The sequence below is a fragment of the Geotrypetes seraphini genome, chromosome 2, assembly GCF_902459505.1.
Source record: "Geotrypetes seraphini chromosome 2, aGeoSer1.1, whole genome shotgun sequence".
Taxonomy (NCBI): domain Eukaryota; kingdom Metazoa; phylum Chordata; class Amphibia; order Gymnophiona; family Dermophiidae; genus Geotrypetes; species Geotrypetes seraphini.
The window spans coordinates 476,431,738-476,447,077 of NC_047085.1; the positions used below are offsets into that span (position 1 = coordinate 476,431,738).

At 36.2% G+C, this 15,340-nt stretch overlaps 1 protein-coding gene across 1 annotated transcript in view; it reads left to right on the forward strand.

Annotated features, from left to right (window-relative positions):
* TTC21A (tetratricopeptide repeat domain 21A) overlaps positions 1–15,340 on the forward strand; it is a 323,520-nt gene that overhangs the window by 268,801 nt on the left and 39,379 nt on the right. Inside the window, exons 23-24 of the mRNA XM_033931720.1 lie at positions 1,244–1,394; positions 3,894–4,055. Coding sequence (XP_033787611.1) covers positions 1,244–1,394; positions 3,894–4,055 — 313 coding nt within the window. The remainder of the gene's footprint in view (positions 1–1,243; positions 1,395–3,893; positions 4,056–15,340) is intronic.

Genomic DNA, 15,340 nt, shown 5'->3' on the forward strand with positions numbered 1-15,340 from the left:
GGTTTCCAGGTCTCACTGAGTCTTGTCAGGTAGAAACTTCTTTCAGTGTGAAACTCTGTAGTAGCCATTTCTCCTTTTCTTTGGAAATCTTCTTATTTGCTACAGTCCATGGGAACTTGGGGCTAAATGCTGGAGAATATTGCAGTCCAGCTTCTCTACCTCTATTTTCCGCATTGGCTTTATCTCTCAACTGACAATCTCTAGTTGCATCAGCAATATCTCAGAATTCAAAACAACTCATGGAAGTTAACCCTGTCACTGCTGATAGAAGAATAAGTTCATCAGTTTCATGTGAGTATCTCTGGCATTAATTAAATGAATCCAATCCATATGCAATGAGAGAAGAGAATTCTTTACCTTAAGCAGTCACCTATATGTTGAGAGCAAGGCCAAGACCGGAATCCTCTGGCAGCCCTAAGAAGCCTTATTCATTCTCCACACTCTCATTGTCTCAATAAGCCAAGGCTGTTCTAAACCAACTGTTTTCTGAAACTGTCTTCAGGTGAACAAACAAATATGACAGAGGCAGGTACAACACTTAACAACAGTACATATTTACAATGTCTCTGATATTTGATCCCCTTAACTCTAAAACTCTGCAGTCCCATTCTTCTTCCTTTAAGCAAATGCCTACTATGTCACACTGCCACAGCCTACACTATTAACAGATAGTCAAAATTACCATGCAATTACCGGCAAAGTCTCTGTGTTAATTGTTTGGGCAGTTACAAACATTTTGCCATTAGGTAATGCAGAGAAACGTTCTTGATCATGCATTAACTGAGTGACAGATAATGTGATAAAGTTAGCTGCATCTTTTGAGGTGATGGTGGTAACTATTTTACATTATTTGCTGCATTAAAGCATTCAAACATGGCTCTTTCATAAACAATTACTTTGAACCTTCATTTGACACTGACTATATGCTGATAGTCCACACCCATATAACACCACATGTAACTCAATACCTTAGAAATCTTTGTTAGCAATGTAGCATTATAATCATACAGTGTATGTACTGTATATTTCCATGTAGTAAAAATGCTGTTTGTAACCCATCTAGAACTCCGCCTTGTGAGGATTTAGCAAGATAGAAGCTTGAAGGAAAAGTAGAAAGAAATTATTTATCTAAATTTGGTGACTGAGTATATAATACAATACTGAGTTGTTATTTTTGACATTTTTTCTGACAGTCTATGCTATCTTGTAATTTTGTATATCCTCTTTCTTATATTATATTTAGATAATTTCATAGTTTTAAGCAGATTAATTGATTTGCTTAGAAGAAGTGGTAAACTTGATGAAGCTCCGGCTTTCTTTGAAATGGCAATAGCAAAATCAACCCGAACACCTATGGAGCCAGGATATAATTACTGCAAAGGACTCTACTGCTGGTATATTTCATAAACTAAAGTACCATATTAAATTAAATAATTTACTCCCCACCATGAGCGTCAAAGCAGCGCAGAGCATTCAGCACACTGGCCAGCGCTAAAAACCTCTTGCACGGTTTTGTAAAAGGTGTGTGTGTTTGTGTGTGTGTGTGGGGAGGGGGGGTTAATTCCTTAGTGTCTCACCAACTCCATATAATTATAATATAAAAATACATTTATTCTTGTCATTTTTATTATACACCTAACACATATTGTTTTAATTTAAAATACTGAGAAAATTATGTAGTAGCTCTCTGATTTCAAAGGCAAATTTTAGATAGGACACAGAGAAGGAAATTTAGATATCCAGGTTGGGGGTGTTGAAAATTCCTAGCTCATTTTACAAGAGGCTGCTTCCCAACTTGAATGCACACCTGAACTTGTGGAACTAATCCCTACCCACATATCACCCCCTCCCTGACAGCAGTGCCCCTACAATAATAATAATAGTTTATTTATATATACTGCCAAACCATCAGTTCATGGTGGTTTACACAATAATAATTACACTAGGCAAATTTTACAAAGCCTAGGCAAATTTTACAAAGCCTAGGCAAAAATTACAAAGCCATATAACAATTATTATAAATGAAAAAAAAACAGTTCAGAATAAAATACTAGATAGCAAATTACAGCCCTATAAAAACTTATAAAAGATAGTAATTACACAATACAAATTGATTATATTAAAATAAATAAAAATAGCATGTAGAATTGTTTAAACGAATGATCATAAGATAGTAGAAACTGACTACTATAACAAATTTAAGAATAAAATCAATATTTTGTTTTGTATTGTTTAAATAAAAAAGTTTTAAGATCTTTCCGAAATTGATAATAGGTAAGGGATGGGGAAATGAGAGCATTCAAACATGAATTCATTACTCCTGCTTGGAATGCCAAGGTCCTATCCAAAATTTTTTTATAATGGCATGCTTTTACTGAAGGAAAAAAATAAAACCAACCGGATCTGTGAATGTTTTTCTTAATAGTAAGAAATCTAAAAGGGGAAGAAAGATAAGATGGTGCTAGACCAAATAAAACTTTAAAACAAATGCAACCAAATTTGAATAACACTCTGGCCTCAAACTGCAACCAGTGGAGCTTTTGATAATATAAACTAATATGATCGTGTTTTTTCAAATTAAAAATCAGACGAATTGCTGTATTTTGTATTATTCTTAATCGACTGATTGTTTTTTTCTATGAGCCCAAGTAAATAACATTACAGTAGTCCAATATTGAAAGAATTGACGATTGAACCAAAATTTTAAATGATATAAAATCAAACTATTTTTTAATGGTACGTAACTTCCAAAGAACAATGAAGCATCTTTTAACCAATAAATCTGTATGGGCCTTAAATGATAAAGAGTGGTCTAATGTAACAACTAATATTTTTAAGGTGGGAACTATCGGATAGTTTTGACCATTTAAAAAGAGCATTGTTTCAGTAAGTTTTTCATTAGGGCTAGCAAGAAAGAATTTTGATTTACCCGGGTTAAGTTTCAATTTAAATATAGAAGTCCAGTTTTCCACTTGTGTATGAATGAAAGCAATTTGATTCAACACTTCTGTTGTGAAAGCAGTTAAAGGAATAAGTATTGTAATATCATCTGCATAAATATAGAATTTTACTTGTAAACTATGTAATAGTAACCCAATGGTGCTAGATAAACATTGAATAGAGTTGGTGAGAGTGGTGAACCCTGAGGGACACCACTTTCATTTATCCACCTAGTAGAATATTGTCCAACACTAACTACCTGGTATGACCTGGAAACCTTATCTCTGATCCCATTCTCCCTCCCCCAGGTTACTACTACTTATTGTTTCTATAATGCTGCCAACTCCAGACTCCATCCCTTTTGTCTTGCTGTGCTGTATGCCTGGATCAATCTGCCTGAATTCCTATGGTGGGCTCTATCTCTGGCAGTGTTCAAGTCCAAATTAAAAGCCCACCTCTTCGAGACTGCTTTCAACTCCTAACTTCTCTCACCTTGGGTTCTGCATCTCCGACCTTATATATCACGTCTCTCTGTCCAAGTTAAACTGTCAGAATGTACAGCACTGCATATGCCTTTCAGTGCTATACTACTACTATCCATTCAGCCGTGTCTGACCCTTGGATACTCTGTAGGCCAGCCCTCACCATTTCAGTGCTATAGAAGTGATAAACAGTAGTAGTAGTAGTAGCAGCAGCATGTTTCTGTGTTTCTATGACCTGAATAAAGAAATGCTGGCCTCTACTGGTTGCCACATAAAAGCTTCATTATCTCACAATACAATCCTGCATTAAGCTATGTTAAATGGATTAGTTGTTTTTCATTCCTATGAGTATGTTGAGTTTCTATCAAAATAGTCAGTAAACTCTGTGGCACATTTGTTACAATTGTGCAGTATGAAAATAGTTTCTTATTTTTTTCCTCACCCTGCTTTCCACTTATACTCCATACGTAGGCATGTGGGTCAGCCAAATGAGGCTCTGAAGTACTTTAACAAAGCTCGAAAGGACAATGACTGGGGTCAAAGTGCCATCAGCAATATGATTCAAATCTGCCTCAATCCTGACAATGATATAATAGGAGGTGAAGTATTTGAAAGCCTGGATGAAGAGAATAGGTAAAGCAACAGGTATAGCTATATTATAAAGCACTCATCGGTAAGAATGTTTCTTTACAGTCAGATAATACAAATTCTAAACAAAAGTGACCCAAGAACAAAGCTTGATTGATTTTGAGAATACTTTTTAAAATTATATATTGCACAAATTGGACAACCCAGTTCTTTTTTTATATATCTATTCTTTATTCATTTTTAAAAACTTACAATAAGTGTAACAGCATATATAACATTTTAAACTCAGATACAACACTTAGGGCTCCTTTTATCAAGATGCGGTAGGGGTTTAACGTGCGGAATACCGCGCATTAAACCGCCTGCTGCGCTAGCCAGTAATGCCTCCATTGACGAGGCGTTAGTATTTTGGCTTGCCGCGGGGGTTAGCACATAATGAAATGTCTGACGCGCTAACCCCCGTAGCGCGCCTTGATAAAAGGAGCCCTTAATATTCTGTTAAAATCCATACCAGAATTTATCCCCCCTCCCCCTAATCAATAACAGTCTTTAAATTCAAGAAAAACATATAATAATCCCCATTCATATATACCTTACTTTAATAATCAGACTAAAATACCCTTCCCCCTCCCCCCCACCTTGGACATGCATATTTAAGGGGAAAAATAACATTCAATCACTACAATATTTTGTTAATGGCTCCCAAATATCCTGAAATTTTCTAAAATTCCCCTGCTGTATGGCTATTTTCCTTTCCATTTTATAAATGTGACATAAAAAGTTCCAATAGAAAAGAAAATACTTTGTTTAAGAGTGGAATCCATCAAGATTCATTCCCGAGATAACCAATCTCAAGTGTCTGCAGTCAGACCTCAGAACAAATCTTGAGGAAAAACTTTAAAGCAGACTATCATTGATCGTTTTTATCTCAATTTTTTGTCATAATTTTATCGAGTGCTATATATTTGTGTTTATAATTGAAATGAAGTAGTACTGAACTTGACGGAAGATCTCTGTTTCGCCCGAATCAATGTATTACATCAGGCTTCTTCACGTAGTTAATCACTATAAGCATAAAATATAGTCATTAAGTGACCCCAACATTATAGAGCACTTATTCCATACTACCATTACAGTATTTGTGTGAAAAGCTATTATCCCACTTTAAACTCATTAAACAAACCACGGCAGTTCAAAACAGACTCCCCCGGAAACCCTAGTTAAGAGATACACATAGAACTACATTAAACCCGTCACGTCGCAGAGTGCTTATTAGTCAGTTAAGTTTATCTTATCCTTAAAGTTAAAATATTAAAATATTGAAATATTAAGGAGTTTTAAGAATCTAGAAAAGTTTTACTAGAGGACTGTTCATATTATCAAGTCCTCAAGCAGTTAAAGTTTAAATTTTGAATTAAAGTTAAATTGAAATTAAAATTAAAATTCTTCCTACCCATTAAGCTCTGCAACAGTGCCTCTAAACTATAGAAATACCTCTAATTTATAATGGTCTCAAGGAACCACATAAATTACCGATTAGTACAGCCTATTAGTGCTGCACTAATAGGTAATTTATGTGGTTCTTTGTAGCAACCGTGTAGCGGGTTGCTCTTGAGACCGTTTGGTCTTCTCGGGGTGTCACCCGTAACATTATGCTTCAAGTTTCAAGTTTATTAGTTTATGCTTCTGGAATTGTTCCCTTGATTGTGGCGTGCGAACTCTGGCCCGAGCGGTTGCGGGCTAGGCGGATCGTTTTATGGTGTGGTGGACGTAGTGAACAGGCAGAGCACACGCTGTTTAGCTGTCAATGCGTTGGTTCGGGAATTGGTGTTGCGTTGCTTACGGTTAAACCTGTTTGTTCGTGCACGGCATGTCCCTGGCATGAAGAACTTAATAGCTGACGCCTTGTCTCGTTTTCGTTTTCTACAGTTTCAGCATCTGGCACCGGGAGTGTGTCTGGAAGGTTTGCCAATGTCCGAATCTTTATGGGACCTGGTTGGGTCGGAATCTGGGAGATGCCTGCTTGTCAGTAGCTCCATTGACTTGGACACATTACTGTGCTGGATTTTGGTTGGTGGCCACCTTTCTGGAGACCCAGGGCTGGTTTCTAGGTTCAGACCCAGAGTCATTGTTGGCGGACTATGTACTGTCTGATTTCTGAACAGGGGATTCTCAAGGCACGATTTCGGGGTGCCTGTCTGGTTTCGCCTTTTTCAGCAGAGCATTCGGATGGGACTGCCCCTCGTCTGGCTTTTTAGTGTGGTGCATGTTGGCCGCCATGGGGTGTTTAGTGCCGAGACACCAGGATGGCCGACTGCCCATCACTCACGACTTGTTGGTGTTCCTCCATTCTCGGCTGGTGTGGTCTGATATCATACCCCGCTCACGCAGACTGGAGTCACGCAGATGGACTCGAGGGTTGGTGAAGATTAATCGCCAAGTGGGAAAGTGGGTTGTCAGCATGGAGAGGGGGGGGGGATGCAGATTCAGCATACTTGGGTGGATGTCTCTTCTGGGGGGTTGTTTGCTCGGGATTTGGTACATTTGTCGGTGGTGGGATGGGACTTACTGCTGGATGATTTTGCCACTTGTTGTGAGTCTCATCTTGCTGCCTTCACGTTGTAGTCGCAGCTCTGGTTTATTGGGTTATTGGGTGGAGGCCTGTTGGTACAGGCCTTGTGGCGGCTATCCCGAGCTACTGTATGATGGGGCTCATCATGAGATAAGTGGGGGGCCGGCAGGGAGCCATGCCCAGGTTCTGGTGTCTATGGTTAAAGGGGCTTGTCCCAGACCCTTGCTGGCATGGCTGGATCAGGGGCCGAATATTATGGGTAATGGTTTAATATGTATTGGGAAACAGTTTTTTTTTTTTTTTTTTATTTTGCAGCATTTTCAACAAGCTGGTACCAATTTTTTGGAACTAGCTACTGTTGGTTTTAAATCTTTATTCATTTTTTTATGTACAACAAGTGTTTCAAATAAACTCATTAGTAACTTGACTATACACACTTGATTAACTCACATATTAACATCAAATTTAACATTTCTTTAGAAAAATTAATATTATATAAAGTTATAATATTATGCAAGAAATCTAAATTTATATAATTCTTATTGAATATAATAATCCCACACACACCCCTCCCTCCCAATCAATAATCTATAAAATCAACTTTATTGTGAATTCATTCAATTATTGATAAAGTATATAATAATCAGAAATAAAATCCCACCCCACTCCCCTCTAATAAAAATCTTATCATGGGAAAATTTAATCATTCATTACAGAAATCTGTTAACGGTCCCCAGACTTTTTGAAATTTACTCACATATCCTTTTTGTGTTGCAATGGTAAGTTCCATTTTGTATATATGGCATACAGAATTCCACCAGAAATTGTAATTTAACCTGTCATGTTTTTTCCAATTATATGTTATTTGTTGTATTGCTATTCCAATTAAAATAAACAGAAGTTTGTTGTTACTTGATGAAATTTGACTTCTTGCTCTCATAGTTGTTCCAAATAAAATAGTATCATAAGTCAAAGCTACCGGATTTTCTAACATCCTATTGATTTGAGGCCAAATTGATTTCCAGAATGATAAGATAAATGGACAATAGAATAAAAGGTGATCTAATGTCCCGATTTCAACATGACAATGCCAGCATCTATTAGATTTAGAACTATCTATCTTTTGTAAACGAACAGGGGTCCAAAAAGCTCTATGCAGAAGAAAAAACCAAGTTTGTCTCATAGATGCTGACACCGTACATTTTAACCTCCAAGACCAAAGTCGTGGCCATTGAGATGCATTAATTTGATGCTTTATCTCAATGCTCCAAATGTCTCTAAGACCATTTTTTGTTTTTTTATTTACAAATCCGGATATTAATTTATACCACTGTGCGGCTCTATGATCTATTGAATCCATCTGGAAGCATAAGAATTCCAAACTATGATAATTAGTAAGATTTTTCCATTCAGGGAACCCTACCTGAATGGATTGCTTCAATTGCAACCATCTAAAATATTGTGAATTATTAAAATCAAATTTATGTTGCAATTGTGAAAACTCCAGCAACTTACCATTTTTTATTACATCATCCAAAATACGAATACCTGCTATCATCCAATGTTTCCAGATGATTTTAAAACCGCCAATTTTGATCTTGGGGTTTAACCAAATCGTTTGAGTTGTTGATTTACTTATTGGAATAGGAGTTAGATTACTTATATATCTTAAAGTTTTCCAGGTATCTATAAATATTTTATGCTCTTTATATAACCTTGGCATTTTGATACTAACTACATGACTAAGGCGCAAGGGAAACATAAGTCTCCATTCTAACCAGAACCAGTCTGGAATATTATCAGTGGGCTCTGGGAGGATCCAATACATACCTTGACGTAAAATATAGGCTTGATGATACCTATAAAAATTGGGAAAATTTACCCCGCCCTCCACAATTGGCCTTTGCAACGACATTAAAACAATTCTGGGATTTTTACTAAGCCAAATAAATTTTGTCAAAACCCTATTTAATTTTTTATAAAAAGATTCTTGAAAGAAAACTGGTATCATCCCCATTTGGTAACAAACTACAGGCAAAATCATCATTTTAACAGTTTGTACTCTTCCCCACCAAGATAAATGCAAAGGATTCCATTGCTCACACATTTCTGTCACCTTTTGTAATAGACATTTTTCATTAATTTTCATTGTTTCATCCACTGTTTTTGTAATCCAAATTCCAAGATATTTAATAGCATCCTCCTTCCAAACAAAAGAGAATGTATCGAATAAACCTTTTGTACAATGTACATTTAATGGAAGAATTTCTGATTTATTCCAATTTATCTTATATCCTGAAAATTTTCCAAATTTCTCAATCAACTCAAGTAAACATGGAATGGTATTTTCTGGATTCCTCAAATACAATAGTATATCATCTGCATAAGCAGATACCTTATATTCTCTATCCGAATGTGGTATACCTTGTATTTCCTTTACTTGTTGGATAGCTAATATTAAGGGTTCTAAAACAATATCAAACAATAAAGGAGACAAGGGGACAACCTTGTCTAACTCCCCTCTGCAAATTAAATTTTTCTGAAAAAGTATTATTAATATATAATCTAGCAGAAGGGGAACTATACAACGTTTGTATTATTTGTATGAATCCAGGACCTATACCAAACCATTCCAATGCCTGATACATAAAGGTCCATTCTACTCTATCAAAAGCCTTCTCTGCATCCAGAGAAACAGCAAAAGTAGGCTCTCTCATTTTCTTTGTTAAATATAACATATGGAATGCCAATCTGGTATTATGAGATGAATGTCTTTGAGCAACGAATCCTGTTTGATGCATGCCTATAATATGAGGGAGAGCTTTAGCCAATCTTAACGCCAAAATTTTTGCTAGTAATTTACCATCTACATTTATTAAAGATATTGGCCTATAGTTTGAAACCAAAGTAGGATCTTTATTTGGCTTTGGCAAAACAATAGTTAAGGATTCTGCCATAGTGCCAATAATAGAACCTTTATTAAGTTGATACTGATAAAGATTTAATAAATAAGGTAGTAGGAAATTTTGAAATGTTTTATAAAACTCTACCGTATATCCATCACCACCTGGAGCGGATCCAATTCTAAGGGACTTCAAAGCTGTTCCTAATTCTTTTAGTGATATTGGCTCTTCTAAGCTTCGTTTTACATGTTCAGGAATTTTTGGACCCACTAACATTTTCAAAAATTCTAAACTATCTTTTTCTTTGTCTAAATAAGTCTCGGAAGAATAAAGAGATCTATAAAACTTTAGGAATTGTTTTAAAATAGGCTCAATTTGTGTAAATGTTTCACCATTTTCATCTTTAATGGCAATTAATTTTGATTTTCTTTTTTTCGCTTTGAGATAATTTGCCAATATTCTTCCCGCCTTATTTGAGTTTCCATAATACAATGCTTGCTGAGAAAATAAATCTTTCCTAATCAACTTAGATGAAATCTCATTATATTTGCCCTTAACCTTTAACAATTCTTGTTGAATAGAATATTCCCATTTTTCTATAAGTTTAGATTCTAAAAATTTAATCTCCTTCTCTAAAGTTAAAAATTGTTTTTTAATCTGTTTTTCAAGATAAGCAGAATAAGAAATTATTTGTCCTCTCATTGATGCCTTAAAAGCATCCCATAATATTTCCATAGAGATTTCGTCCTTATCATTCAATTGAAAATAATCCTTCATTTTTGTTTGAAGATTCTCACAAAATAATGGATCAGCAAGCAATGTATTATCAAACTTCCAAATTGGTCTATTAGTATTTTGGTCTGTAATCTTAATTTCAATCCATACTCCACCATGATCAGATAAAATGATTGGATCAATGGCAGCTTGTGTCACTTGATGTATCAAATGATTTGAAATAAAAATATAATCTATTCTTGAGAAAGAATTATGAACATGAGAACAAAATGAAAATTCCCGTCCATCAAAATGAAGTACTCGCCAAATATCTGTCAAATCGCAAGATTGTACAAAATTATCTAATCCCAAAGATTTCATAAATCTTCTTGGGTTTTTATCCAATAGAGGATCCATAACAGCATTGAAATCCCCAGCTACTATTAGATTCGAAGTAGCTAGTGGTAAAATCAGTTGTTGAAGAGTCTTAAAAAATTCATTTTGATTCGAATTAGGGGCGTATATATTAAACAACGTCATGGTAGTATTTCCCATGCTCATTTCCACATTTACCCATCTGCCATGAGTATCCGATGCCTTGAGTTTGAATAAAGCAGAGCATTTTTTATTCACCAGAATAGCAACACCCGCTTTTTTCCCTATAGCTGGAGAAAAGAAACAATGCTTGATCCAACCACCTTCTAGCTTAAGAGATTCAATATTTGAAAGGTGGGTCTCCTGTATGAAACATATATCCGCATTTTGCCTCTTTAAAAATAATAATGCTTTTTTCCTTTTTATCATATGATTCAGACTATTAACATTCAAAGATAATAATTTAAGATCCATTTATATTTTTATAATACATTTTTCCCAAAATTAAACAGTAAATAATTTTTCTTAATAATTTTCCCCAATACATAAAATACTTTATAATGTCCCCACCCTCACCCTCACCCTCACCCAACCCTCCATTATATATCTCCCCCCATCCCCTCCCCCCCATCCCCAATTAAATATGAAAACTTGGATACGCAGATTGAGGTTAGGTATAAATAACTCCTACAAGCTATTACAAAATTTAACTATAATTACTACCATTAAATTTTTCACTATATCAAATAAACTCTTTTTTTTTTTTTCCCTTGAATCAATCATAACCCTTTTACTTCCCTTTTTTTTTTTCCCTTAAACTTATAAATCTCAAACTTGAACATGACATATCAGTTTTACCATAAAAGATAAATTAATATTCCCCTTCAGTAATTTAATTATAAACTCCCAATTTGCAATTTATAATGGGTTCATATCTATGTCTCAGCTTGTATTGTATAGTAAATGTCTTCCTAGTATTAAATTTAAGGGATGTTAAAAAACTTATCATGTATTGGAGGAATCTGTAAGAACTCAAGGTCTATCCCAGGTCTATAAAGGAATCCTCATCTAATCTTGCCTTTTTTTTTTTTTTTAAAGTCCTGAGGGTGATTTAAACAGAAATCAAATATTTCAAAAAAAGAAAAGAAACCTCTCAACACTAGCAATCATACACGCGCTTTTTTTTTTATGTGAGTGTGTTTAAATTTATTGGTTGTTAATAAACAGAGCTGCGGCTATGTCTACCAAGAAGAGTGTGGTTTAGTTATTGGGGTGAAAGGGGGGAATATGTGGGGGGGAAGACAGGGGGGAGTGGGCCAATACATATCCTGCTGTTAGTATTTAAATTAGTGTTTGGATATTCAATAAACAGCTTCTAAAAATAAAAAAGGAAATATTGTATGGCTCTCTTTTGAGGTGTTTTTGTTTTTTTTGGATTTATAATGTCTTTATTCATTTTTAAACTTACATCAAGTGTACAGTAAATATCAACCAAATATAATACAACATCACTTGAAAAATTTTCAATATCATACACCAAGAAGATTTAACCCCCACCCCCTCCCAAATTCATATACAACTCATATATACCACATGAAAATAATATCTTACGACAATCATCTATATATTCTTAATGGAAAAACAAGAAATCCCCCCCCCTCAAATCCACATGTGTATTAAGATTGGGAAAAGTGTTTTTTGAGTTTTAATATTTTTCCTTATATGTTCCTTTAGCTTCAGGGATGTTGTGTATTCTGATCTTGACCACTTCTCCATTTGTGAACTATATAGCACTTTTATTATCTTTTTGAATTATTTTTCTTATTTTGTATTATTTATTTGTATACAAAGTACAATAAACATAACATTAAAAAAATATCACTTAATCCTGTAATGGGCTTTACAGTTAAAAGTATCTTTCCCCTTTTGCTAATCTAAAGGTCATATTAAATATGAGGGCCATTTTTAAAGTAAGAATCGTTATGTTGTAAACTCATAACAATTTATTGTAACTCAAAAACTTTCTAATTACAGTGAAAATATGTCTTAAACTACTTTTCAATATAATCTCCGTTGACATCCAAGCATTTTTGAGACCGGGAGATGAGCTTGACAATCCGCCCATTGAAAAAGTATTCCTCCTGTTACTTGAACCAGTTGTTGATAGTTTCATGGACGCCATCATCGGTCTGCATGCGTTTTCCGCCCTTTAATTTTGGGAAAAGATAAAAGAACAATGGCGCCAGGTCTGGGCTGTATGGAGGATGGTCCAGTATCTCCCACCGAAACTTCTGCAAAACGTCTGCTGTGTTTCGAGCAACATGAGGACACACGTTTTCATGCAGCAGACACACTCCCTTAGTGAGCAAACTTCGTTAAACAGACGACACCATTTCCGTACATTTGCCTCATTCATTACATCTTCACCATACACTTCAGTAAACTTGTCGATAAATTTCAGCTTGGCGAATGTTCTTTGCATTTAAAAAACGAATCACCGATCGCACCTCACAATTGAAGGGATTGATGATAGACATGGGTAATGAAATACCTCTGCAAAATTACATCTGGCACTGATAGACAGGGTTAGACTAGTCTGGACATGTTTCTGACACTGTTCCAGTCCAAAGAGTTTAGTTAATATGTGCAAACGATTCTTACTTTAAAAATGGCCCTCGTACGTAGTAGTGAGAATTAGCCCTAATTATGAATATTTGTATAAGTTAAATTATGTTAAATCTTTTTCAAGATCTCTCACATGATCTAGATAGGTGGTATGGATTCTTTCACACCAGGATGAGATGCATTGCAATAACTAAGATGATGGCACTACCTAGGTTCTTATATATGTGTCAAACTTTTCTAGTTCCCATACCTATAGTTGCCCTGGCAAAGCTCCAATGTAAACTTTTTACTTACATTTGGAAGAAATGTCTTCCCCAAGTCTCAGAGAATATGTTGATGAGGGGCCAAACAGGGAATATGGGAGTACCTAACAGAAAGATATTTCTGGGTGGCTTAGATCAGATCTCTACTGGAATATGGAATAGAGCAAACCTGGCTGGAACAGATATCATGTCATATCTTTTATGGCCCCCAGAAAGATACGCAAGAAAGTTACAAACCCAATTTTATCATCACCTTTGCACCGAGGGCCAAATTACAAGATCAGCTGAATAGTACAAAAGGTCTAATGAGTTTAGCTTCACTCTCCATTCCGATGCTATTTGCACTTCATTGGGTCCCTAGGCCAGTGTTCTTCAACCGCTGATCCATGGACCGGTGCCAGTCCGCAGAAATTTTCTGCCGGTCCACAGAGCCAGCACATCCATTAGGCAGAACACAGTGTTCTTCAGCTGCTGATCCATGGTGCGATCAACGCAGTGTCTTCGGGCTGGTTCCTTGAGTGTCACAGTGCACAAAGCCATGGGAAAAGGCTCCTACGCGCGTCCTGCTCCTGAACTGGAAGCCGCCTCTCTGACGTCGCAATGTCAGAGGGAAGGCTTCCAGATGAGGTGCGGGACGCGCATGAGGAGCCGCTGCCCATAGCTTTGTGCACTGCAGCACTCAGGGAGTTGGCCCGAAAACGCCGCATTGATCGCATCATGGACCGGCCCAAAGATAACACCAGGGGGCAGGCCAGAAGGTAAGGTACAGCATGGAGGGAGAGAGACCCCAGCGGTAGGGGGAATGCTTTAATTTTTTTATTTAGTGATTGATTTACATCTGCTGTCTGTTGAGGAAGAAATGCATTTGTTTCTTTTCCTCTGGGGTTGTACTGCTTGCAGATTCTTGCATCTTAGGGTTTGTTTGTAAATATTGGTACTTTTAGTTTTTGGTGCCATATTTGCATGGGGTTATCTGCTTTCTGGTAGGAATGAATGTTGAAAAGAATACAGTGTGCTTTGTGTATTTTAATTTTGTGTTTAACCATTATGTGTTGTTAATACGATTATATTGTGTGTATATATATGAAAAATGAATGGAAAAAATGGTGTTACAATTAGTACTATTATGGGGGCAGGGTTTGGGGTGGAGATTGACACAACTTAGCCCAGTGTTCTTCAACTGGCGGTCCATGGACTAGAGCCAGTCCACAAAATAATTATTTTATTTCCACCAGTCCATAGGTGTCAAAAGGTTGAAGAACACTGCCCTAGGCTATTACACAGCTGGGGAGAGGTTGAGAATTTTGCAACTGAATAATCTTTATGTTTTGCACATATCAGGATCTACAAGGGACTTACCATATACTTCATGCAGAATTTTTCTTTATCTACAGCTGCGACACTTGCTTCAAGGGAACTCCCATTAAATCGTAGCTTACAGGGGCTCAAACTCCTTTTGAGGAATTGCTTAATATTAGTTTACGGCAGAGCAAAATGATATCTTGTCTGTATACTTCAGGGCCCCTATGAACCAACGTTTGTAGAGCAATCTTTCATGATCTGACCAAGATTGATCAATTATCCAGTGGCGTACCTAGCATATGTGACACCCGGGGCCCATCATTTTTTGACCCCTCCCCCCATCTGTACAGAAAACATGATTTTTAGTAACAAGACACACGTCACACATGAGTACCTAGGAAAAGGCAGCATCTTACATACTGCAGTGAGCAGTACATCAATACACCCATTGTAAAACTAAACAAGCCAGACTAGTACAGATCAATCCTGCAGTCAAGCCTAACAAAAAAACCATGTCTTTCGAACACACAGAACACAGAAAACACCTTTGCCTAGTATGGAATATGTAATCACTAA